Below are 24,332 nucleotides of genomic sequence, written 5' to 3'. Positions count from 1 at the left end.
ACTACTTAATCTCTGAAGATAGACCCTGAATTTGTCAATGGGCCAATATAAGAGGCTCAGAAATCGCCTTCAGAACTCAACCCTGGAGGACATTAAGCTGCCACCCACCCCCAATCACCCAGCACAAACATACCCCCAAATCACCTGTCCTTAAGTTCTACTTCCAGCATGCCACTCCTTTGCACACAAATATTTGGATTAACTTCAAGGTCAAATTTAGTTTGGTTTCAAGGTCATCTATAATCAAGCTCCTCCATTCACTGTCAAAAATCCTGATGGTCCCCTCAGCACCCAGCATGCCAACACATGGCACACAAGTGGCACCCTCATTTTCCAAGTAGCATCCTCTAGCTTTACACAACTCCCAACTGCTTTAAAGTTCATCCCAGTAAACTTACCTCTGTTTACCTCCTCTAGAAAGCCTTCCAAATTCCCTATACTGGTCTTCCCTCCCTCCACGGCCATGGCAATTATGGTCCGAGGCACACAAACCTTGACACTTAAACATCAACTGCCTAGTGTTTTGCAGTAGTCATTTAATGTCAGCCTGTCTGGGGGCTAGGCGATGGCCAGCAGTAAAACACAATGCTCTCTGCAATTATAGTTCGAGACACACAAAACTTGGCATGTAAACATCAACTGCCTAGTATTATGCAGTGGTCATTTAATATAGGCCCATTCGGGGCTTGGATAGTGGCCAGCAGTAAAACACAATATTCTGTGAGCTGACCCAAATGGGAAGATTCCAGGGTTTTGTCCAGAGACCTCCCTGAAAATATAAGCACCCATATGCCCACGATCTGGGGCTGGTTAAGGCTGGGGGTAGACTGCAGTGTCAAGAACCTGCTACGGGTGCTATCTGTTTCTGTGTCTCATTCTCTCTGTTTCTTTTGCTCATGAAAAGAATAAATATACAAACTTAAAAAAAAAACATATACAGGCTGGGTAAAGTTATAAGTTCTTTGAAAATAGGCAGTATGCTGTGGATTTGCTGATTTCTGTAAGTAGTCTATAAAGTACATACTCTTACTACTGACTGATGGAGAGAATATAGCATTATTCTCTGAAATGGTCTCACTGACAAGTAAGTAAGTAAGTTTAAAGAAAAGATAAAGATCCCATCAAAGCCAGTCTCTGAGAGTTTCAGATAATTCCTTGCACCTTTCAGTTCCCTAAAATGAGGGAGCACTTACCCCTCCTTTTACAGCTGATCTGTAGGCCAGAGGTCCATTCCTCAAAGATACCACTAACTGCAAAACTCCTGCCAGGTGTTAGGTCACCAAAGTGCAAAACCTCCTGCCAGCTACATGTAATTCAAAACCTCCTAATGCATTTACAAACACTTCCACTGCCTAGATTATAATAACCTTCTATAACTTTATAACTGACACTTAAACCACAGTAACAAACAATTCTGTGGCTTCTACCTTTCCTTTCAAACAACTAAGGAATTTGCTGAGTGTGCCAGTGGCCTCAAAATCAAATGTAAGCAACCAAGCCCAATTCTGGCAGAACTCAAGGTTTTCTTAGGGAGTGGAATACTCGGCTCAGGGAGATGGATACCCTGGAAACAATGGTTAGAAGGGGACTGGAGAACTCATCAGCAGCACTTGAAAAATAAGAGCTAGTCTAATCACAAATCCTCATGTGAAACCAAACTTGCTCATGTGGATCACCAATTCACAGTCTGGCACCTGCAACCCAAGTAAAGCATAAACAGGTGATGGCACCCCTCCTCTACAAACACCTCATACAACATACATGTATTTAAAAAGGACCAGAAAGACTACTGACAGCTAAAGAATGAGGCTGACAATAGAAAGCCTTAAAATGGAGAGGTAAGACACTTGTGGGACACAGATAAGTTTTATTATCTGTTGACGAGTACGTGTATGGTGGTCTCAACTGGGCAACTGGGTTGGACTGAGTTTTCACAGAATCATATATACACACACGTATATAAATATACACACACACACACACACATATATATATGTAATTTTTTTAAAAGTACATGGGGAAAAAAAAAGAAAAAGAAATAAAGCCTTGAAGACCAAACTAAGTTTGACCTTAAAGTTATGGCCCAAACAGTATGTGCAAGGGAGTGTCATGCTGCCAGTGGAATTTAAGGACAAGTGATCTCCACCACTAAATGAAAAAGATGCACTGGAATATGCCTCTCTCCCCAAAGAACCATTATCTGAAAGCCAAGATTTGAAGGAGAGGTTTCCAAGTTACCCAACTCCTACATGGTATGATAATCCAAACGAGTATCAAACTTGGTTTCTAACTCCTGAACCAACCCATCTAATCTAGAACCCAAGTAAAATCAATACACCAATACTTACTTAATGTAGACTCTCTTAAAGTGAAATGTGTGGTGAATAAATTTGTCTGAGGTTTAACTTTGTAAAGCTTACTTAGAAATTTCTGAGATGTTATCAGGTGTAAAGAAAAATGCAGAACATATGCTTAACCTTTAAGTGAGCAACTGAATTCAAGAGAACACTGATAGAAACTATAAACATGAAGAATAAGCAAAACCATCCTTGGCAGAAGATTATGATTTAGTTCCAAAGACCGACATGCACACAACTACCCAAATTTCATTGCAGGATATGTGCTTGGTTAAAAGGACACAGTACAATACCTGTTCCCATGACCTAGTGGTTGAGGTGAGCCAGATCCCACATGGCCAAACACGGTTTCAGTCCCAACCCCAGCGGATTGGAAAACACACTGGGTGCAGGTGCGTATGCGTCCCAAATTCTGACAGGATGCAGAAATGGAGAAGGGACTGTAGTGTGATCATTCCCCATTGAGGGTTGCTTTCTCCCTCTCCCTCTCAGTCTCACTCTAGCAAGTAAAGAAAAGGGAGAAGGGGACATAGTACCTTGAATGCTTTAGAGACCCAGTGGTATTTCCTAACTACCTGGTGATTGAGGGAAGTGACAGGGAGCTGCAATGGCAAGAAGAAAGAAAAGAAAAATAAGAAGGATGTTAAATTTCTGTGAGGTGGAGAGAAGGTGGGAGTGAGGGAAGATCAGTTCAATGTGAAAAGCAGCAGCTCAGGACTGACTAGTGAGAGTTTTGTCTCTGAGAACCAGAGTTCAGCATAGCGTGGCCATGGGTGAGGAGGACGAAGCTACATTTGCAGACCCAGCATCCACTATTTATGAGGGTGGCGGTGGAGGGAGGAATTACAAGCTTAGTACGTTCTTTCCATAACATCACAGAATTGGAAAATAGTTTAGAGATCAAGTGGTTCAACTTTTATCTACCATCTACCACACTGCTTTCCTGACAGTCAATCACTTGTAATTTAAATACTTGTAATATTAGGGAACACTGAATTCACCGTTAAGTCTTGGAGGGAAGTTTTACCTTCCATTACAGAAGCCAAAGCATGCATTCCCTCTTCCGGCACTTAGGACAGCCCAGACGTTGACTGAATGTTTGGTTGACTGAGCGTTGAGGAAGTAACACAAAGATGAAAGAGTATTGATACATTATCAGAGGAGTCTGGGAGTAGCAGTGCTTTGGTCTCCACTATGGCCTAAACAATGGAAACCCAGCTAGGGATATACCACTGTCTTCCTTCTGCCCATTTTCAGAGTCTTCCCATTAACTTCTGAGCTGTCTAGTAGACAAGAGGACTTCAAAAAGTTTCTGGGAAAATGAAATTAAAGTACAAATTTATTTTGATGCAAAAAAATTGAAATCCATGAATAGTCTTTTCATAAAATGCATTTTCCATAAATTTTTGAAGATATTCCCTCCTCACATTTTCAATAAATCTTCTAAGTTAGCCACAGTTACACCATGTTGCTGATAGTCAATAATCTCTGATAGAGTCTTATTTTTTTTTAAAATTGCTTTGACTCTCATTCTATCACAGCATTTTGTTAGTCTTAAGTACTACATGACTTGGCATTGTCTGCCTTGAATTACAGTAATGCCTATCCATTGTGCCCAATTTTTTAAAAGAATTATTTATTATTATTATTTTTTAATTTGACCAGAAAAAGACATAGAGAGAAAGTGAGAAAGCAAGTTGCCAGATCCAGGACTTGAACCGTGGTTGGCCTGGGAGTCCAGTACCTTCACCACCATGCCACATGATGGCCTCATGCCCCCAATTTTTATATGTCACTCTTTCTCCCACAGCATTGTATGATTATTGATGCCACAGTATAATCCTGCCTGTGTATTTCGCTTAGTTTTTCTCTCCCTATTTAACCTGTAAGTTTCTATAACACCAGAGATACTGTCTTATTCACCTTTGAATGTCTAGTTACTAGCAGAAATAAGACATAGTAAGTACTCAACACTTATTTACTGAATCAAAAATTCATCCCCATATATTCACAGAGCCTAAGAGTTTTTAGTACATAATTGAGACTCAGAATATATATTAACTTAATATATATTAAGATAATTTTTTAATTTAAATGTCTACAGGCTAGACTGACACAGTGGAAAATGCAGCCATCTATGAGGCAATCTCACATGAGAAGATTCTCAGTTCAAGTCCAGAGACCCCTGTGAGTACACTGAGTATGAACTTGCCCATGACCCAGGCAAGGGGTGGATGGCAGCATTAAGACCCTGTTAAAGGTACTGCCTCTCTCTCTTCTCAGAAGAAATACATAAAAAACAACAAAAACCACATACACACAAAAAAACATTTTTTTAAAAAAATGTATTTGCCAGAGGGCACATGTGTATACCAGAGAGAGAGACTGAGAATCAGAGAGAGGGAAAGGGAGAAAGAAGCCTCCTATAGAGCATGGTCATGCCACAATCCCTTCTCCTCCATTTCTCCACCTTATCAGGACTTGGGACACACAAGCATACATGTGGCTGTTTTTGGCTGTTTTTCAAGACACCAGGACAGGGGTTCAAACTGTACACAGCTGTGTGAAATCCAGCTACCTTAACCACCAGTCTATGGAGTTGGCCTGAACATATACTATAAAACTTAGCTCAAAAGTAAGGTTCTTTTGTGTTTTTCTTGTTTTTTATTTCTCCCATGAAAGACAGACAGCACTCCCGACAAGGTCTAGAAACTGCAATCCACCCCCAGATTCAGCCTGCCCTGGATTACAGGCACACGTGTGTCTGGCGTACTCAGGGTGGTCTCAGAACAAAACCAGGGAATGCTCCTACATACACCAGCCTTGAAGAGTTTCTTGTTTTACTGCTGTGTCACCATCAGATCCAGGTTTTTGTTTTTTCACTTTTTTAAGGTCCCTTTCAAACTACTCAGAAAACCAAGGTAAAAATTATGGAGAGGAATAAATAGACAGAGAAGGCCACCTGGGACTAACACAGGTCAGTTACAAGTATACTAGCCTCTATTTCCAAACAGCTTTGTACCTGATGTTACAAGTGACAGCACCACAGGGATTTGGTAGCTTGAGCACAAACTCACATTCTAAAGTTACTCTTTCCACTTTGGCAGCCCTGCAGGCAGGCCTGAGCCTGGGGACCCTGTCTAAATGCAGCCCTTTGCTTTGGCTGCCTTTGCAGGTCTGAGTGCAGGGGCTAATTCAGGAGACCTCCCAATCATTCGCCTTACTTACCAGTCACCACAAGTACACAGTGAGAGCAGCCATAATAAAAGGACTACACCCATAAAGAGAAAGAGATTTTTCAAATTCAGGTTTTAACATAAAACACAAAGGCTGCTTATACATCAGGACTCAAAGTGCACATAGTAATACTAAAATTCACAATTCCTGTTGATATTTTTTTTAAAAAGAATTGTTTTATTTAACTTTATTTTCATTTAATTTATTTTAATTTGACCAGAGACGGACAGAGTGAGAGAGAGGGAAAGTGAGAAACCAAACCACCAGAACCGGGGCTTGAACCATGGTCAGTCACCTGGGAGTCCAGCATCCATAACTACCATGCCACTTGCCAGCCCTGATAGATTTTTTTATATGTGCTCCCACATCATTCAACTTCTTCAAAACTAAAATACTGAAACCGTACCTGGACTCCAGAGATTCTTGTCCTCAGATATTTTTTAATAAATAAAGCCTATATATAAGTAAACAAAATTTACACAAGCTTTCATCGTCTCCTGTTTGTTTACACCTATCCAGAGGTAAGGATCTTAGGACCACAAAAGGATCCTTTTGGGAGGTCCTGGCATGCACATGGCTCCCATCAAGAGAAAAAGTAGTAGCAGTCTGTGAGCTCCACTGCTTAAGTGTGTTTGTGTACCATGCAGACAGTATTTAATATTTTTTGAACAAAGGGAAATAAGATGAAAGGCTTAAAATAAGTCCACAGTCATAAAATGACAATGTATCTGCATAATTATGTTCCTAAAAGCTCCCTCTCACCCACACCAAGAAGCTACAGCAGAGTTCACACACTTCCAGCCTGCCAGCAGGTTCCTCCAGCTTTCTAGATTCTGGTTGTTGCAGCTTGATGACACAGGATGTCTATTAGGCAGCAGCATCCCTCAGGTTTGAGGACTCACTCAAGTGGGAAATACACTTTTTCTAATCATCTTCACCCCACTCATAAATCAATATGGGCTCATGAATGAACTACCTAATTAAAAGCAACCAATATTCCCCAAGAAAGTATATATTCCCTTAATAATAAAAGAGTATGGCCAATAATAGCAGGAGTTACCATTTACTAAGAGTCTATTAGCGCAGGGACATTATAAAAATTACATTACTTAATCACCACCGCTCCATTCCTGTTTTAACAGAGCTACTAAAGCTCAGAGACTAAGTAACGCCCAGAGTCACAAGACTAGCCAGCAGTACAACTCCTTCAACTGCAAAGCTCTTTTTACTATACCATTCTGCCCTCCAAAGATGCTTCAATGATGCAAAGTCCAGGTCCTCTTCTTTTACAACCTAGTTTCTAATATTAAAATTGGGGAGTTTAAATTAAATGCTCTTGTGTGTCATACATCGTACTAGGAAAGTTTTCTTCCTGCAGGTAGGATCCAAAGCCATTTTCTTTGTGTTATTTCTTACAAAAACCTAGGGGGTAACAGCACACTCACAGCCAATCACTGCAACACCAGACCACTGATGAAATCACTATTCCTCATCCCTTCCATCTGGTGCAAACATTATTTTCATAACAGCATTTACACTTGAACAGTGGATCCCAAACCTGTAGCGTGTCAGACCTACTTGTGGAGCTTATTAAAATGGCACTTTCAAGTTTCTCCACGTCAGACCTGCAACACTGGCCTCTCTGCAAGTGTAGACCAGAAATGAATTTTTTAGAGCATCCTTCACAGATAATTTGACAGATGTACTCAAAATTTGGGAAGCTTTTATTTTTCTGCCATACAAGCTTTTTTTTTTTTACGTTTACATATTTCTTCCACAAATGAAACAGAGAAAGAAAGAGAAAAAGAGACAGCACCCCTAACAGGGTCTTGATGCCATGATTCACTCCCTGCCTCAGCCAGTCCCAGATTACAGGTATGCACATGCCTGCATACTCAGGGAGGTCCTTGGACTTGAATAGGAAACCTTCCCATGTGGGACTGACTCGTAGAAAAAGAAAACCATGCTGCTTTACTGCTGTGTCACCATCTGGTTCCCACACAAGCTCTAATACAACACATGTACTTCTGAAATATATCGTAAGCCAAAAATTTTGTAAACTGATCTCACTTTAAGTATAAATGTGTTGAATTTAATGAATCCAAATAATTATAAAAAGGAGACTTAAATTAACTTTCTAAAACTCAGCAACCAACCAACCTATTTTAACTGCTTTAATAAAGAGAAGAATACTATGGTAATTTGTTGCTTTTTAATAAATTCAAATTTGAAGTCAATTGTAGTACGCTATACTTGTTTTTTGTGTGTGTGTTTTTTGAGGAGAGGTTTTTGCTATAGGGCTCATGCGCTTGCCAGAAAGGCAGAAAGAGACAGAGAGACAGAAAGCGAGAAATCACCCCCCAGGGGGGATGGCCATGCCGCAATGCCTTCTCCTCCATTCTCCTCTTGGGATCTTGGGCACGCACGCACACGTGCCTGGCGTGAGTCTAAGCCACCAGGCACAGGACTCAAACCATGGTCGACTACATGGGAGTCCAGCAACATAGCCATTACACCAACTGCTAGTCCCGTACTCTGTATTTCTTTTTTTGGAGAGATTTTCGCTATAGGGCACATGTGCTCACCAGAAAGACAGAGGGAGACAGAGAGACAGAAAGCTAGAAATCACCCCCCAGTGGGGATGGCCACACCGCAATCCCTTCTCCTCCATTCTCCTCTTGGGATCTTGGGCACGCACGCACACGTGCCTGGCGTGAGTCTAAGCCGGCAGGACCAGGACTCAAACCATGGTCGACTACATGGGAGTCCAGCAACATAGCCATTACGCTAACTGCTGGTCCCTGGTACTCTATATTTCTTAATAGCTAACCTGGTTGAGTAGGTATGGGAATATGGTTATATCGGTTACACCTGAAATACTGTCACAATGATAACAAAGTAGTTACATCCAAAAACTACATACATCTAATTCAACATGAGATAAAGCTTGTGAAAATGCCTAACATACTAATACATAAATGCTTGATAAACTTGAAATTCAAAAATCCACAGCTGACAAAAAGGGATAATCCCCATGTGGTTGTTATGAGGATTTAAGTGAGTTAATGTGAACCAAGTACACAGTAGTGGGTTATAGTGGCCAGCTACAGCCAGAGTCCATGTAAGACAAGAAGCTATCTAATTATAGGGAAGAAAGGCCTAAAAGGCACATTACTGAGCATGACATGATTAAACATTATCTCAGGTAATCCTCGAATCTCTGAGAATTCATTTTTATTATCTCTTCTGAACCTAAACAAAGACAGGAATGAAATGCCCTGAATTGCACAGCTCACACATATTAAGACTGAAATGCAAACACAATGCTGACTGTTCCACAGCATTCCACAGAATTTAAATGATTTTTTAAAGAATTATTTATTTAGGGAACCAGCAGTTAGTGTAATGGCTATGTCACTGGATTCCCATGTAGTCGACCGCAGTTTGCGTCCCGGATCCGGTGGCTTAAAACTCATGCCAGGCGCGTGTGCGTGCGTGCCCAAGATCCCGAGAGGAGAATGGAGGAGAAGGAATTGCGGCGTGACCATCCCCCCTGGGGGGTGATTTCTTGCTTTCTGTCTCTAATGTCTCTCTCTGTCTGTCTGGCAAGCACACACGCCCTATAGCGAAAATCTCTCCAAAAAAAAGAATTATTTATTTAGTTTTATGTATTATTTCTTTTTTAAAAAAAATCAGCTACCAGGCATGTGCACTCACCAGAGACAGAGAGAGAGAGACAAAGAGAGAGAAAGTGAGAAAGCAAGCCACCAGGTCTGGGACTCAAACCACAGTCAATCATGTTGAAGCCCAGTGCCTTAACCACCATACCACCTAAAACACCTGGACATTTGTGATAGTATCTGGGTTCCTTGTAACATCCATGAGTTAACAAAGAATCACCCATCTGAGACTTTGATAAGCAGCAAAAATGCAGAAGTATTCACAAAATCATTTATCCATCCATTCATTCATTCCACAAAGATACAAGACATTGACCACTTGCCAGGAGTGAGACAGTGCTAGCCAGGAGACCCAAATCTGACAGATTAAGGAGACAGACAAATGAAGCTGACAGTTGTCAAACACTACAGAAATGCAGTGCCACAGACAGGCTCAAGGCAGTGTGAGTAAGTGAGCTGGGACATCAGAGTCCATGTTCAACTCGGAGTACACACAGGACTGCTTAGGGGCTACATTCACCTCTTCTGCTGGTTTTGGGTCATGAGTGTCCCTTTAAAAGAATCTGTTAAAAGCTACAGCGCTTCTCCCCAGTTCTAGAATACATACACACAAATTTCACAGGTAATTTCATATAGTTCATAACAAACACCACTGTATAGACCCCATAATTTATCATCAGCCCTAAGGCTAAGAGAGAGAACATAAGGAAATATGCTGCAAAATAAAACTTCCTGGTGTCAAATCAACTACATGCCTTGGAAAAGGGTAAATGGAAGTAACCAAACACTGCTAAGAGTTTTCCATGAAGGACATTATTCTGTCCTGAGTGATTCACATTAATTTATTCAATCCTCATAACACTGTGAAGATTATCCCTGTTCCTCAGATGAGGAACCTAAGGCCCTGAGAATGACTTACCTAAAGTCACACAATTAGTAAGGGGTCAAATCAAGATTTAAGCCAAGCTCGTCTGGCACTGGAGTGTCTGGTTTTTAACCACCATACCAACAACACTCAAACTTTTTTTTATTTTGTAACCCTTCATACTCTTAAAAATTGAGAACCAAATGAGCTTTTATTGATGTGGCCCATACCTGTGGTATTGTTTACTGTACTAAAAATTAAAACTGAGAAACATTAAAACATGTTAATTTGGGGCCAGCAGGTGGTGTGGAATGGTGGTTGAGGCGTTGAACTCCCATGTAGCCTATTGAGATTTGGGTCCCAGACCTGGTGGCTTGTTCTCTTCCTTTCTCGCTCTCCTACTCCCTCTGGTCAAATTTAAAAATAATAATAATAAATAAAGTTATATAAAATAATTCTTTTAAAAAAGATTTAAAAAACATGTTAATTCATTTAAAAACGAACCCATTTTAAGTTATATTGAACACTTTTATGAAAAATAACTCATTTCTAAAACAATAAGCAGTGAGAAGAGCAGTATTGTTTTATATCAATAATTTTGCAAATGTCTTTAATGTCTGGCTTAATAGAAGATAGCTGGATTCTCATAGCTGGTTCTACTTTCAATCTGTTGTTTCAAGATTTCAGTTGAAATAGATGATGAAAACCTGGCCTCATAGGAACAGGAAGAGTCTTCAAAACGTTCATGGAAAATGTATATCATGGAAAAAAATAGGCATTTCCATTTTTTTTACCCCCAAATAAAGTTATACTTTAATTCCATTTCAACATTCTTTTTGAAGTCAGCTCATATGTAACTGGCAAAGGAAGAAATATCAGTTTCAAGGGCCAGCAGGCGGCATGGTGATTAAAGGTGCTAGACTCCCACATGGCCGACCTGAACCCAGACCTGGTGGCTTGCTTCCTCACTTTCCCTTTCTCTTTTTCTCTGTCTCTCTCTGATCAAAGTGGAAAATAATAATAATAAATAAAGTTAAATAAAATAATTATTTAAAAAAGAAATATTGGTTTCAGATCATTGTGACTATTTTTGTTTGAAACTACACCAAAACTCAACAAGTGCCAGTTTCTTAAAGGTAACCACAATGCAAAATACGAAACCTTATCAGTGGCCTCTTCATAGATGTTCCTCTATACTCTATTACATTAAAATCTATCAGCCCATCTTGCACCTTGAAAGGAGCTTTTTTTTTTTTTTGACACATATAAGATAGCTGGGGAAAAATTATGCTCATTTTCCATTATTTCAAGATAAAAATATCCACAAAAAACCCCTGTTAATAGACCATGGATCCCAGTCCTTGGAAAAGTCTTTTACACATCAGAAAGGCATCAGTTTCACGATGAGAGAGACTAGTTTCCCAAAATTCCCAAATCCAATTTTTACTTGAACACTTCAGTTTTGTCACTGGCAGCAAATAGTTGTTTTTCTTCAAGTGACAGCTTTCCTTTCCTCATTTTTGAGAAAATATCTACCAAACAGCCAAACGAGAATAATCATGGTTTGTCAGCTGTTCTTTCTGCTAAATATGGCTTTCCATGAAAGGAGCAATGCATTCAATATTTACGTCACAGATGTAAAGTAAAGCACTGCTTCAACTTTATTAGTCAGAGGACCCCAGCTGATGAAAGAAAATGCATGGGGTGAGGGGGGCTGGGAGTGGGGAACCATTCACCCAGACATCACCTGTATATAATGTACCTTCTTGCCTTTGAGGAATTTTTATAAACAAGAACATAGATCAACAATGATTTCACTAGGGGAAAAATGTTCAGTGACATTACTATTAGAAGGTGGGGAGAAAAGAAACAGTAACAACTTGCCCAGCAGGAAGTCAGGTGATCCTTAGACAAAGACAAGGATGTTAAGACAGAATGACTAAGGAGGAGAGAGAATGATGTCATGCCAAAGGATCAGAGTAATAGCAAGATTAAAGAATTTTAAAAGCTAGAGGAAATATCCACTAATGTTTTGGTTTTGGCAAATCTGTCAGAATTCTGGCTCTCCCATTGAAGAGCTATGTGAACTTGAACAAATGACTTCATTTCTAGGGGACCAATATTTTATCAGCAGTTAAAGATACTATAATAGGGGGACCAACAGATGGCATAATGGCTACGTTGCTGCACTCCCACATGGTCAACTGCGTTTTGAGTCCCGGACCTGGTGGCTTAAACTCATACCAGACATGTGTGCGTTTCTGTGTGTGCGTACGTGCCCAAGATCCCAAGAGGAGAATGGAAGAGAAAGGATTGCGACATGGCCATCCTCCTGGATGGTGATTTTTTGCTTTCTGTCTCTGTCTTTCTGGCGAGCGCACATGCCCTATAGCAAAATTCTCTCCAAAAAAAACAAAAAGATACTATAATAGGACCTATTACACAGGGCTGTTGTGAAAATTAATCAAACAACTGAAAGAGCTATGGAGACTGGCCCTGTATCTTAATAGTTAAGGGAGCCAGATTCTACTTGGCTGACCATGGTTCCAGTCCCAGCCACAGCAGTTTGAAAAACACACTGGGTACATACACATGTGCTCAAATGGAGGAGAAGGAATGACTGTAGGGTGACCATACCCCACTTCATCACGATGCTTTCTCCCTTTCTTTTTCTCTGACTCTCTGACAAGTATGTACACTATCTGACAACTAAAAGAAAAATGAAAGGAAGGAAGGAAGGACTGTGAACAGTGTTTCAGCATATAGTAAATGTTCAGTAAATCTTAGTTTATTTTTATGAAAACAAGGAAATAGGGCTAGATGTTGGCTCAGCTCCCTAATGTTTGGCATGTGCCTTCCTTCATAAGAAAACCTGAAAGTAAATATTCAAAGTAAATTTGATTAGCATATTTGTGATTGCTGCCTAAATAAACTACTAAATGCAATACTACAAGATCTGTTCATTTTACCAGCAAACTTAATGATATATAATTATACATCATTAAGTTTGCCCATTTTGTTTCTAAACAAATAAAGTGTTCTTAGAAATTTAATAAATGACATGAAAATATAAATAATTGCATTTATTTCCGTTTTTTCTTTTCACCAAACTCCTGGCATTTATTTTGGAGAAAGTTGAAGAAAAAAAACGTCAGAATTTTGGGTAATTTTGTGTCTGAACTCACAGCTAAGATACTCCGTATCTTGAAGTAGACAATTTAAAATATTTTTATTTTTTTGAGGAGTACCTTACAGAATAAAATCTAAAAGTCAGTGAAGGGGAATTTATTCAGCACTTTTCACACCACCCACCATTCATTTTTTGGTTTGCCAGGTCAGTAAATACCCTGGGATGTCTGACACGATTATGTCCTTTAACAAACCTGCTAATTCAAACAAACCTGACACCCCATTACCTTCAATGTTTATGTAAATTATTTTGGGATGCTTTTCACATTACTTTCTCAGATGTCTTAATTTAAGATTATTTAAATTAAATAATTTCAGAAGACATTTTCTTTGACTCTTCTATATAAAGGACCATGAGATCTTTTTTTTTTCCAGAAACTAGATTGCTTTATGTGTGTTCTGCAGTAAATTTAATGCAATGAATTTAATAGTGTGCACAGTTGGTACTGCATCCACTAGTTTCCAGAATTCCAACGAAGTGCATTTTCTACTATTTTTGTCTGTCCTTTCATCTTTCAATTTTTTCCCAGATCACCAAGATGAGCAGTCAACATAATTCCACTGATATTTAGGCGACAGTCCTCAGAAAACAGTCCTTACCTGGGAATTTCATACTATCTCCTTTTCCCAGATCCCCCAGATAAAGGGGACTTGCTCACAAAATACTTGGTTCTCAGAGTCCTTCAGAATCCAGCCATGTCAGGAAGAAGGTCTGCCTCACACCTGTTTTTGGGGTCACATTCCTGGGCCACATCACCCAGAGCAGTCCCTCCAGTTGAGAAGCAGCAGCTGAGATGTCGCCTCCCTCCCTGACATGGCTACAGGGCACGTACAAAGACCCACTTCACACAGAAGCTAAGCAAGCCTGGAAGACACAATACGTCAACCTTGTCTTGCTCGACCTGTTCTGAGAAGAGGGGAGGAAATTCAGGAGGAAGGAGAGAAAGGACAGAATCGATCAGAGGAGGTGAACAGCAGTGGAAATACGTGTTATGTGGGTGGCTACCATGATTGATAGTGACGGGCCTATAGTGAGTGCTTAAACTAGGTAGGTTTTAGAGACATGCAAAGGAAGGGAAAGTAAGCAATTAGTATTTTGGAGGTCAATTGCAAGGACCTGGCAATTGACTAGATGTAAAGTGAGCAAAAAAGGAACTTTACAGAACACTTTCAAAGGAGGCAAAAGGGGATGGTACTTTGTGGAATGGTATCTGAGCAAGTCCAAACCCTGGAGAGATGAACAAAGGCCAGCTCCTGCCTCTTGTTGACTAAGTTTGGTTCAACAGGAGACAAGCTCCAAGATTCAGGAGTCCACACTGGCCTTTGATGACCCTCTCCAGAAGGACCTCTGGGTGCTAATTCCATCCAAGCATTTTCATTTGCTTCTCTCAAGGACCAGATCCCTAGGAGAATTCCACAATTGGAACATGAATCAAAAACCAGCAAACATTTCTTCCTAATGGTCTGGTAAACTCCGCCTAAGCATGACCCAGGTGCCATGTTGACCTTCACTTTCCATGTGAAACGAGCCTCCAAAAACAGAAGTGGCAAAAAGAGGTCCAAGCTGACAGAGCATTTACGTGATGGTATTTTCTCCCAATCAGTTCACATCAGATTTCCAGGGGAAAAGTGCCACATTTCATCGCAAAATGTGTCCCTGTCCCATCTGTTGGAATCTAGTGATACCACCATCAGACAATCAGAGCCAATCTCTCAGTAAATAGCACTAGCCAACAGAAATTGTTGAAATGATACCAATGACTATTAAACACTTGAATTGTGGCTAGTATGGCTGAGAACTTGAAATTTTTAGTGCTATTTCATCTTCATTCATTTAAATAGCCACAAGAGGCTAGTGACTACTATGAACATTGCAAGTGCAGAACTTTAAGACATAAATGGGTGCCAGATCACATATGTCACAAACTGCCAGGAACAAATGTCCTGGGATCTTATTTCCATACTTCTAGGAAGCCGACTCTTAACATTCCAGTGTCAGCTCAAGCGATTTTCCGGCACGGAGCTCTTCTTTGGTCACCAGTACAAGTGCACATCAATGTGCCGCCACAGCATCTCAGTTTGAAAGGCCCTCAGAGACTCTAGCCCAACCATACAACCACTGCAGGAACCTTTTCCATGACATCCCTCCAGATTTCTATCCAATCATTACCAAATCCCCCCAGCAGCAATGAAACATAGAACCAGGAGATGTGGTCCACCTCAAGTCCAATGAGACTGTCCCAGAGATATAGCGAGTTTGCACAAAATAGTAAAATGCTATTTTGCACCGTGAATTGCTTTCACACACGTTATCTGCTTAAGTCCCACAATAACCTTAGAATGTAAGTATTTAGCAAAGATATTTATTTCACAGAGGCTCAGTGACTTACTCAAGGCAATATGGCTTGTGTATGGTAGCCTAATTTGGCATAACTTCCACTATGGCTTGCGTATGGTAGCCTAACTTGGTATAGTGAGAGACACCTGACAGAAGGCAAAGCTGTGGTCAGAAGGAGTGAGGCGCAAAAGAGTGATCAGAGGAGAGCACATACTTATTTATGTTCATTATCCCAAACTCAATTGTTAAAGATGCAAAGACTCAGTTCCAGTGGGTAAGCACTTCAGTCTAGGTCCAATTCAAAGGAGACTGTGCTCTAAAACACTGGTTCTCAAAGTGTGGTCCTAGGATCAGCCCATAACCATCCCTTAGAAACCTGTTATAACAGAAATACAAAGTTTCAGGCCCCATCCAAGACCTACTGAAACAGAAACTCGTGAGGTGGGGCCCCACACTCCATCTTTAATAAGCCTTCCACATGATTCTGATGCTCACTCACGCTTGAGAAACACTGATCTAAAAACAAATAGGTTGGATATTAAGGAATTAGGAAGTTTGGGATACATCCCAGTGACATTAGCCTTGACTTAACTGCATCTAGGGTAACAAGCACCACAAACTCTGATCTAGCCACATGACACCAGCAACTCCTGCCACCTCCTGTGGTCAGGAGCTGAAAGAAAATCATTCTTTACTCAGGAAATTTTGGTTTTATGGGTAGGAAAAAGGAACATTTTACAGACAATAGATTTTGGATAGAGCATCCCAGCTTCTAATCTCATTCAATAAATAATATTTGACACATGAAATTATGCTCCCAACTGTGAAAAGGTAAGTTTCTGGGATTACAATTTCTCAGAGAAATAAGACATGAAAATATACATAACATTATAAAATGGCCTGCCTTTCTGTCATTTAATAATAACATTAGTAGGCATTTATTAAATGCTTTCAATGAGCCCAGTGCTATGTTAAGTGCTATATATGCATTATTTCATTTTACCCTCACAGAACTCTATGAGGTAAGAACTATTACTCTTTCCATTTTCTCATGAGGCTTCAGCAGGCAAAATTCCCTGAGGTCACGCAGCAAGGAGGTGGCAGCCTCAAGGAGCAAACCAGGTCTATCTGTTCTTAAACAATTCAAATACTTTTAACACCTCTCTTTTCACTTCAGTATATATTCTAACTCTTCATCTATTCAACTTTTTTTTTTTTGAGAGGTTTTTGCTAAAGGTCATGTGCACTCACCAGACAGAGAGAGACAGTGAGACAGAAAGTGAGAAATCACCCCCCAGGAGGGATGGCCATGCCACAATCCCTTCTCCTTCATTCCCTTCTAAGGATCTTGGCCACGTACACGCTCCCAGCGTGAGTTTTAAACCACCAGGTCCAGGACTCGAACCATGCACACTCAACTACGTAGGAGTTAAGCAACATAGCCATTATGATAACTGCTGGTCCCTCATCTACTCAACTTTATTCATACTCTTTATGTCATTTTCCCTTTTTTTAAGCTATCATGTTACCTAGATATTGTTGAAAAGCGTCCTCTACCACGCAGTTTACCCAAGTCAATCAGCATGTGTAAAGAATCATAGTAACCCACACTGAAGAATTCATGGCAATAAACACACCCACAAACAGAATCAAAGGCAAGAACCAATTTCATTCCCACCATGCTTAGGCAACATGCCCAGAGAAACCCTCTCTGACTACCTGGACAAGGCCTTCTGCTGAGTGCTCCCAAAGTCACATGTCTCTATTACAGTCCAGTACACATGGTCACATCCATATGCAACTTCACTAATTGGCAAGCTCTGGAGAGTGGGAACTACTCTAGACAGTCCATCCACATGCTCCAGAACACAAGACTTTCACAATCGACACCCAAGAGATGGCTTGTTATGAGCAATGGCAAGGCACACACATTCTTAAGATAAAAATAAACTACAATTTAAATATAAAGTGCAAAGCTATAAAATCTTAGGGAAAAAAAAAAGGATAAAATCTTTGGAACATGGGCCTAAGCCTAAGCACAATGTTCTTAAATGTGATACCCTAAAGCACAATCCATAAAGAAAATAAATAAGTTCAACTTTATCGAAACTAAAAATTTTTGTTACGCAAAAGATTCTTGTACAAGGAAGGTAAGTCAAGCTAAACTGAAAAATGAGTAGACAAAGGACTTGAATCTAGAATACAAAAAGAACTCCCAAAACTCACACTAAAATAAATAACCTAGTGAGAAAATGGGCAGAAGACATGAATTGGCATTTCACCAAAAAGGACATATGGATAGCAGATAAGTACAGGAAAAGATCTTCAACATTGTCAGCCATTAGGAAAATGTAAATTAAAATCACAACAAGATTAGAACAACTAATAGGGGAACCAGCAGTTAGCGTAATGGCTATGTCGCTGGACTCCCACATAGTCGACCGCGGTTCGCGTCCCGGACGTGGTGGCTTAAAACTCACGCCGGGCACATGTGCGTGCATGCCCAAGATCCCAAGAGGAGAATGGAGGGGAAGGGATTGCAGCGTGACCATCCCCCCTGGGGGGTGATTTCTCGCTTTCTGTCTCTATGTCTCTCTCTGTCTGTCTGGTGAGCGCACGCGCCCTATAGCAAAAACTTCTCAAAGAAAAAAAAAAAAGAACAACTAATAGAATAACTACTAAGACAACTAAAATAAAAAATAGTGAAAACACCACATGCTGGTGAGGATGCAGAAAAACAGGATCTCTCATACACTGCTGGTAGGAATGTAAAATGGTATAGCCACTCAAAAATTATTTGGCAATTTAAAAAAAAACAGCCAAACATACACTTACCATAAAATCCATCAACCACACTCCTGGACATTTACCCCAGAGAAATGAAAACTCACATATACACAAAAACCTAAATATGAATGTTCATAGTTTATATGTAATGGTCAAAAAGTGGAAACAACACAGATGTCTTTCAATAGGTGAATGAGTTAACAAATAACAGTATATCCATACCATGAAATAGTAATCAGAAATAAAAACGAATAAGCTATTGATACATGCAAAAATTCAAAGGCAATTATGCAAAATGAAAAGCCAATCTCAAAAGGTTACATATTGCATGATTTTATTCATGTAACATTCCCTAAATGACAAAATTATAGACATGGTGAACAGACTACTGGTTATTAGCATTGGGGCAGAGCAGGGGGTGGGGAAAAAAATGGTGAATGTGACTATCAAAGGGTAGAACAAGTGAGATTCTTGAGACAACGGAATAGACTGTCTCTTGATTATTTGGTACAAAAATGTACCCTTGAAAAAACTGCAGAGCGGCCCAGCCATAGTGATGGAGGCAGTAGGGCACTGCTGTACAACGCTGGAGCCACGTGGAAGGCCTGGTTTCAGATCGCAAGTAAACCTGAACATGACAAGCACACTTGCAAGGCCTGTGCTCCTGGCTGGTTGGAAGACTGCCAAGGGGAAGGAAGAAAGAGAAGAGGAGAGAGAAAGAAGCAAGGAAGCACAAAAATGGTGTAGAAGTTTACACACGCAAATACAATATATGAAAAACTAGTGAAATCTGAATATGCTCTGTGGACTGAACCAATGTCGATCTTCTTAGTTCTACTATTGTACTATGGATAGGAGAGAGGTTACCAATGGGGGAAACTGGGTGAAGGGTACACAGGACCTCTCTACTAATTTTGCAACCTCCTATGAAGCTATGATCATTTCAAAATAAAAAGTTAAAAAAGCAAGTAAATGATAAGACATTTTTGCTTAAAAAAAAAGACAAGAGTTACGCAGCTACAATACTGACCAGTGTTGTCTCACACACATTTAAAAATTCAATTCTCTAGTCTTAACAGGAACACATTTCCTAACACATTAGAGCTACTGTACTACCCCCTCCTGAAAGGAAAGGAAAAAAAGAAATGCCTGTGTGAGCCCCTTTGGGAGTCCAGGAGTCCTGTCCTGAGGGCCTACAATAAATAGATCGTACCCTTTCACAAGCCTGGTTACAAGGGCAGAGCCAACGGCCTCCCATGTTAGAGGAGAACACACAAGCCCAAGAGCAGAAGTGACTTCCTTCTAGCAAAAGCAGTATACTGAGTTAGCCACAGTGGCCAAGACTTACACTGTCCTCTAATACAAAGCAAAGCCACCCCTTACCCCCCCCCAAAAAAAAACACTAAGCAAACAAACAAAAACCCCTCAACAACCTCAGACTATTCCCAATAAACCGTATTATCAAATATATCCTCCTAAACTCCATGATAGCATTTGCTTCTCAAAAATTCTATTACTTACTGCCTTCTGGGTCATAAGAAGCTACCAAAATTAATTTAAAGAATAGGAAACTGGGACCAGCAGGTGGCAAGGTGGTTGGGGGTGCTGGACTCCCACATGGTTCGAGTCCCAGACCTGGTGGCTTGCTTTCTCACTTTCTTCTCTCTCTTTCACTCTCTCTCTCCATCCCTCTCTGGTCAAATAAAATAAATAAATAAAGCTATATAAAATAATTTTTAAAAATAGGAGACAAATTATTCAAAATATTACAGAATTGCCTGGCCTGAGCTTCCACATGTATTTAAAATGCAGATAGCCACACCAAGAAAACAAAAGTTATTTGGGGGGAATCTTACATAACAGAAAATTAAATTTTCCTTTTAATAAATAGACTGAAAAATCAAATTTTTACAATTTTCACTAACAATTCCTTTGTTTTGCACCATTCCATTTTTCTTTTACACTGCTTTATCCTTTTCAAAGCATTTCCACAAATTACTATGAAGAAATGCAGTACTGGTACCTAGAGGGTGCAATTTTTGACAGAACTCACCAGCCAGACCACCATCTAATTCAATTAGTTTGGCCATCTTTCCCCTAGGCCCTAGGTCTACCCTTCTCCACAGGGACAGACATAAAAAAAGCAGAGCTCTACCCACAGAAGCCTTCAGACTAACTGGCCAAGGCCAGACATTCTCCAGCGTAATCAACAGAGCACCATCCCATAAAATCACTCACGTTTCTCATGCAGGTGCTTTTTGAAACGACAGCACTTTAAAATCTCATTTAAACGGAAAGTCCTCCATTAGTTTCCATGAAAAGATGTATTTTTAAATGCTTTGATCTCCACAGGCCCTTCAATACATTAGTATTCTTCACCGTCCATCATCTGCACAGAACCTAAAAGCCCAAACTTCTATGCATTATAAAAAGGAGAGAGGGAGTCACAAGTGCAGCACCTTCTCTCCCTTCTACCCACCTGCAGGTTTACAATGGTTTCCCCCTTTCCCTTGAAAATTGGGGCAAGCTAGGTAGTATAGTAGTCAAGGTGTCTAGACCCCACATGGCTTGCTTAGGTTCTAGTTCTGGACCCAGCAACTTAAAAAACACCCGGGGCATGGGCATGTGTGCAGCACCCAAAATTCCAAGAGGAGACTGGAAGACTGCGGAATGATAATGGGCTGCTTTCTCACTTTCCCACTCTCTCTCTCTGTCTCCAATGAGAGCATGTGCTCCATACTTATTTTATGTATATACTTACTTACGTTTAGAGATATTTCTGCTATAGGGCACATGCGCTTGCCAGAGAGAGACAGAAAGTAAGAAATCACCACCACCACCACCCCCAGGGGGGATGGCCATGCCTCAATCCCTTCTCCATTCTCCTCTCGGGATTTTGGGCACACATGCCTGGCATTTGTTTAAGCCATGAGTCTGGGACTCCAATCAAGGATGACTATGTGGGAGTCCATCAACGCAATTACTACGTTATCTGCTGGTCCCTGGCTTATTTTTATAGTGAAATTTTAAAAAGAAAAGAAAAATGTATCACACAAAAGCAGTAGTGTACCCATGTAAAATCTCATCAGCCTCAACCCTCTCTCCCGCTCCCATCACCTGGGAGAGAAGAGGTTCTCTGGAGCCTTCTGCTCTGTCTTCTCCTTTCATTCTGGTCAAATCAGTGCTTCCCGAGCCTTTACTCCCTTTCAACGTAAGTTCACAACGTATTAAAGTGTTATCCCATATTCTAAGGAATATTCATACTAGATACATGGAATGCTCAGAACACACGCCTACAAGGCAATTTCACATTGCTCTAAACTCAACTTGAAATCTAGAGAGGTCCCTGATCTTTAGCCTTGGTCTGACGCCCACACATGCCCGGTCCAGGAACTGCAGGCAGCCAGAGGAAATCCTAGCCACTTCGGCAGGGACCCACAGGCCAGTTTTGGAAGCAGGGAGCCATGATTGTTAAACACTTCAAGTCCTGACTTTTTTCTGGAAATTTTCTGGAGCTATAACCATTAATATACCTCTATTCTGGTTTTATTTGCTTATGGTGAGCTAGGTAACACATTATTGTTTGGTGAAGTCAAAAGCATCTTTGAGGTATCACAAGTGGTTCCCCTCCACCAAACACTTTTATAAGCGGGTAAAAATTCATTTCTCCCTGCGAGCCTCAAAAGAGGAAAATGGGCATCCATGACTGCACAGAGCAAGGGAGTTGAGGGCCAAAATGTTCGATCCAAACCGCAAAGCCTCAGGAGGCCTCTCCAGAGGCTGCACCCGCCCACCTTCCACCCCCACCTTCCACCCCCCATCTCCCACCCCCACCGGGGCTCCTGAAGCTCCAGGCCAGGTGATCCACACACTAGCTTGACTAAAGGCATGTGCCATTCGGAGACAGCAAACCGATACTAATGACAAAAAGACGAAAAACTTTGTAACAGAAATGGGAAAGGAAGTCTTCCCAGCTGCCTAACAAGATACACAAAGTGAGAGCGAGGCGGTATAGGGGAAGGCAGGCTGTGCTAAAGAAGGGAAGCGGGTTTCTGGGTCTCGAGCTCTAAAGGGGAAGCCTGAACACGCAGCCGCAAGCTCAGTCCAGGTGGCCCAGGCCCTGGAGGCTACTGCCAGGGCTCCTCTACTCGGTTCTGGTCCTCTGGCCAGGCTGCCTACAAGCTCGTGCAGCCTGCCCCAGCGCAGGGCCCCATTCCGCCCGCTGTCATCCGCCGAAGAGCCTATCTCCCTCCAGCTACAAATGTCATATCCCAAGAAAAACCAGTCCCACTTGGAAAGTTTAATCCTCCGCTCCCCGAAATCAGATTCCTGTAAAGACAGCACTAACCGGGAAGGAAGAACTAGCTCTTACTCCCCAGTTTATCGAAGAAACTTGTTTGGGGAGAACAAAGGAGCAGTTGCTAAGGCGAGCCGAGCCTCGGGGTCCGGGTCGCCCCCCCCCGCCAGACCCGAGTCTTGCCTGCGCACAGAAAAGATCCAGCCCGAGCGCCGGGGCCTATCCGACCTGCGGGTATGGGCCCTTTGTCTCCAGCCGAGGGAAGCAGCCACCAGACACCCCTTTTCGCCCCTTCCCGCGGCAGCCAGCAGCCGGGAGCCTGCGCACGTCTCGGAGAGTCCAGCCATATGGCAGCACCCCTAGAAAGGCCAGTCCCGCGTCTGGGGCTCGTCCGCACCCTACGGACCGCGGGTCGCCGCGGGCTGGCGGACACAACTTTCCAGTCTGCAGCGGGGCGCGGACCTGCGGGCTCCAGGGACCTGGAGGATGGCACCGGGACTATGTTTGGCTCTTTTTAAACAATCTGAGTAATAGAAAGCAAGATTCCCACGACGACGGACTCTCCCGGCCCAAAGCCTCGGATCAGCTGCCCCAGTCGCTCCGGAATCTGGCCGACCTCGGCCCAGGCCCCCAGGAGGAGCCCCCTGCCCAGAGCAGGATAGGGCAGGGAAGCACTGGCCGGGGAGCCCTTTGCACAGCTGACCGGAGGCGCCCTCCCCGCACCTAAGCCGGAGCTGTTACCTTTCACCGTAGGCTCACAAGTTCCCCGGCGCAACTTTGCCTTCCACATGAGGCGATCATACCTAGTTTAGTCCTGTGGTTGGGGAAGGCGGCCGCTAGGCAGCGCACAGAGTATGGCGCGGGGCAGCGCGGGGAAGTGGCGCCCGACAATCAGCCCCATTCACACAGGAAGGAGGGAAATGCCAGGACTTCACCTCTAGCCCAAAGCCGACAACCGCTGCTGGGTCCTAGAGCGTCCCGCGCGCTACCGCCGCCACCCGCCCTCCCCAGACCGCGCCTGGCCAGGGAGGGTCGCCTGGGCTCGTCACTGTAACCCTACACTCCACCCCCGCCCTGGCGCCCAGCTGCTGGGCCCTAGAGCCCGTCTCTAACCACCCGCCGCCCCTCCCTGGCCCGCCAGATTGCCAGGCTTAAATTGCCAGAGCTCAAGCTGACGTGTCTCGCTGAGATTTAAGAGGCGACAGACTCCCTTGCAGTTTTAGTAGATTCTCTAGTTCGACTTCCTTCTACTTTGTCTTTGTTTCCACCAGACCAGTCCCCGGTGAAATTCGTTCCTGGATCTGCCCCTAAATCCAGGTTAGATTCTGCAGTAGGATGGATTTTTTCTTAAGTAGAATTCCTGGTGGAATGTGGTCACACTTCTCAGAAGTGCCCAGGCCCTGGTGCTTTCATCACACACTCGGACTGGCCAATAAATTGCAACCATGTGCTCCACTGACGAACAGAAAGGCCAAAACATACGTTATAGCCATAGGTATTGCGCGTGCTCCCACCCTGGCACAGTCTGTGACCATCCCCAAGCCATCACCTGCCCCCAGCAGAGGCAAAGAAAGCAACTCTA

The 24,332-nt window shown here is 42.2% G+C and overlaps 1 protein-coding gene across 1 annotated transcript in view; it reads right to left on the bottom strand.

Moving 5' to 3' along the window:
- AMOTL1 (angiomotin like 1) overlaps positions 1 to 23,750 on the bottom strand; it is a 107,951-nt gene extending 84,201 nt beyond the window's left edge. Inside the window, exon 1 of the mRNA XM_006162572.2 lies at positions 23,492 to 23,750. Coding sequence (XP_006162634.1) covers positions 23,492 to 23,540 — 49 coding nt within the window. The 5' untranslated portion in view covers positions 23,541 to 23,750. The remainder of the gene's footprint in view (positions 1 to 23,491) is intronic.
- Positions 23,751 to 24,332: the final 582 nt, after the last annotated feature.

The sequence above is a fragment of the Tupaia chinensis genome, unplaced genomic scaffold (genome assembly GCF_000334495.1).
Source record: "Tupaia chinensis unplaced genomic scaffold, TupChi_1.0 Scaffold140218_1, whole genome shotgun sequence".
NCBI lineage: Eukaryota > Metazoa > Chordata > Mammalia > Scandentia > Tupaiidae > Tupaia > Tupaia belangeri.
Note: the sequence above shows the minus strand (reverse complement) of the source record. Positions and strands in the feature narration are given on the sequence as shown.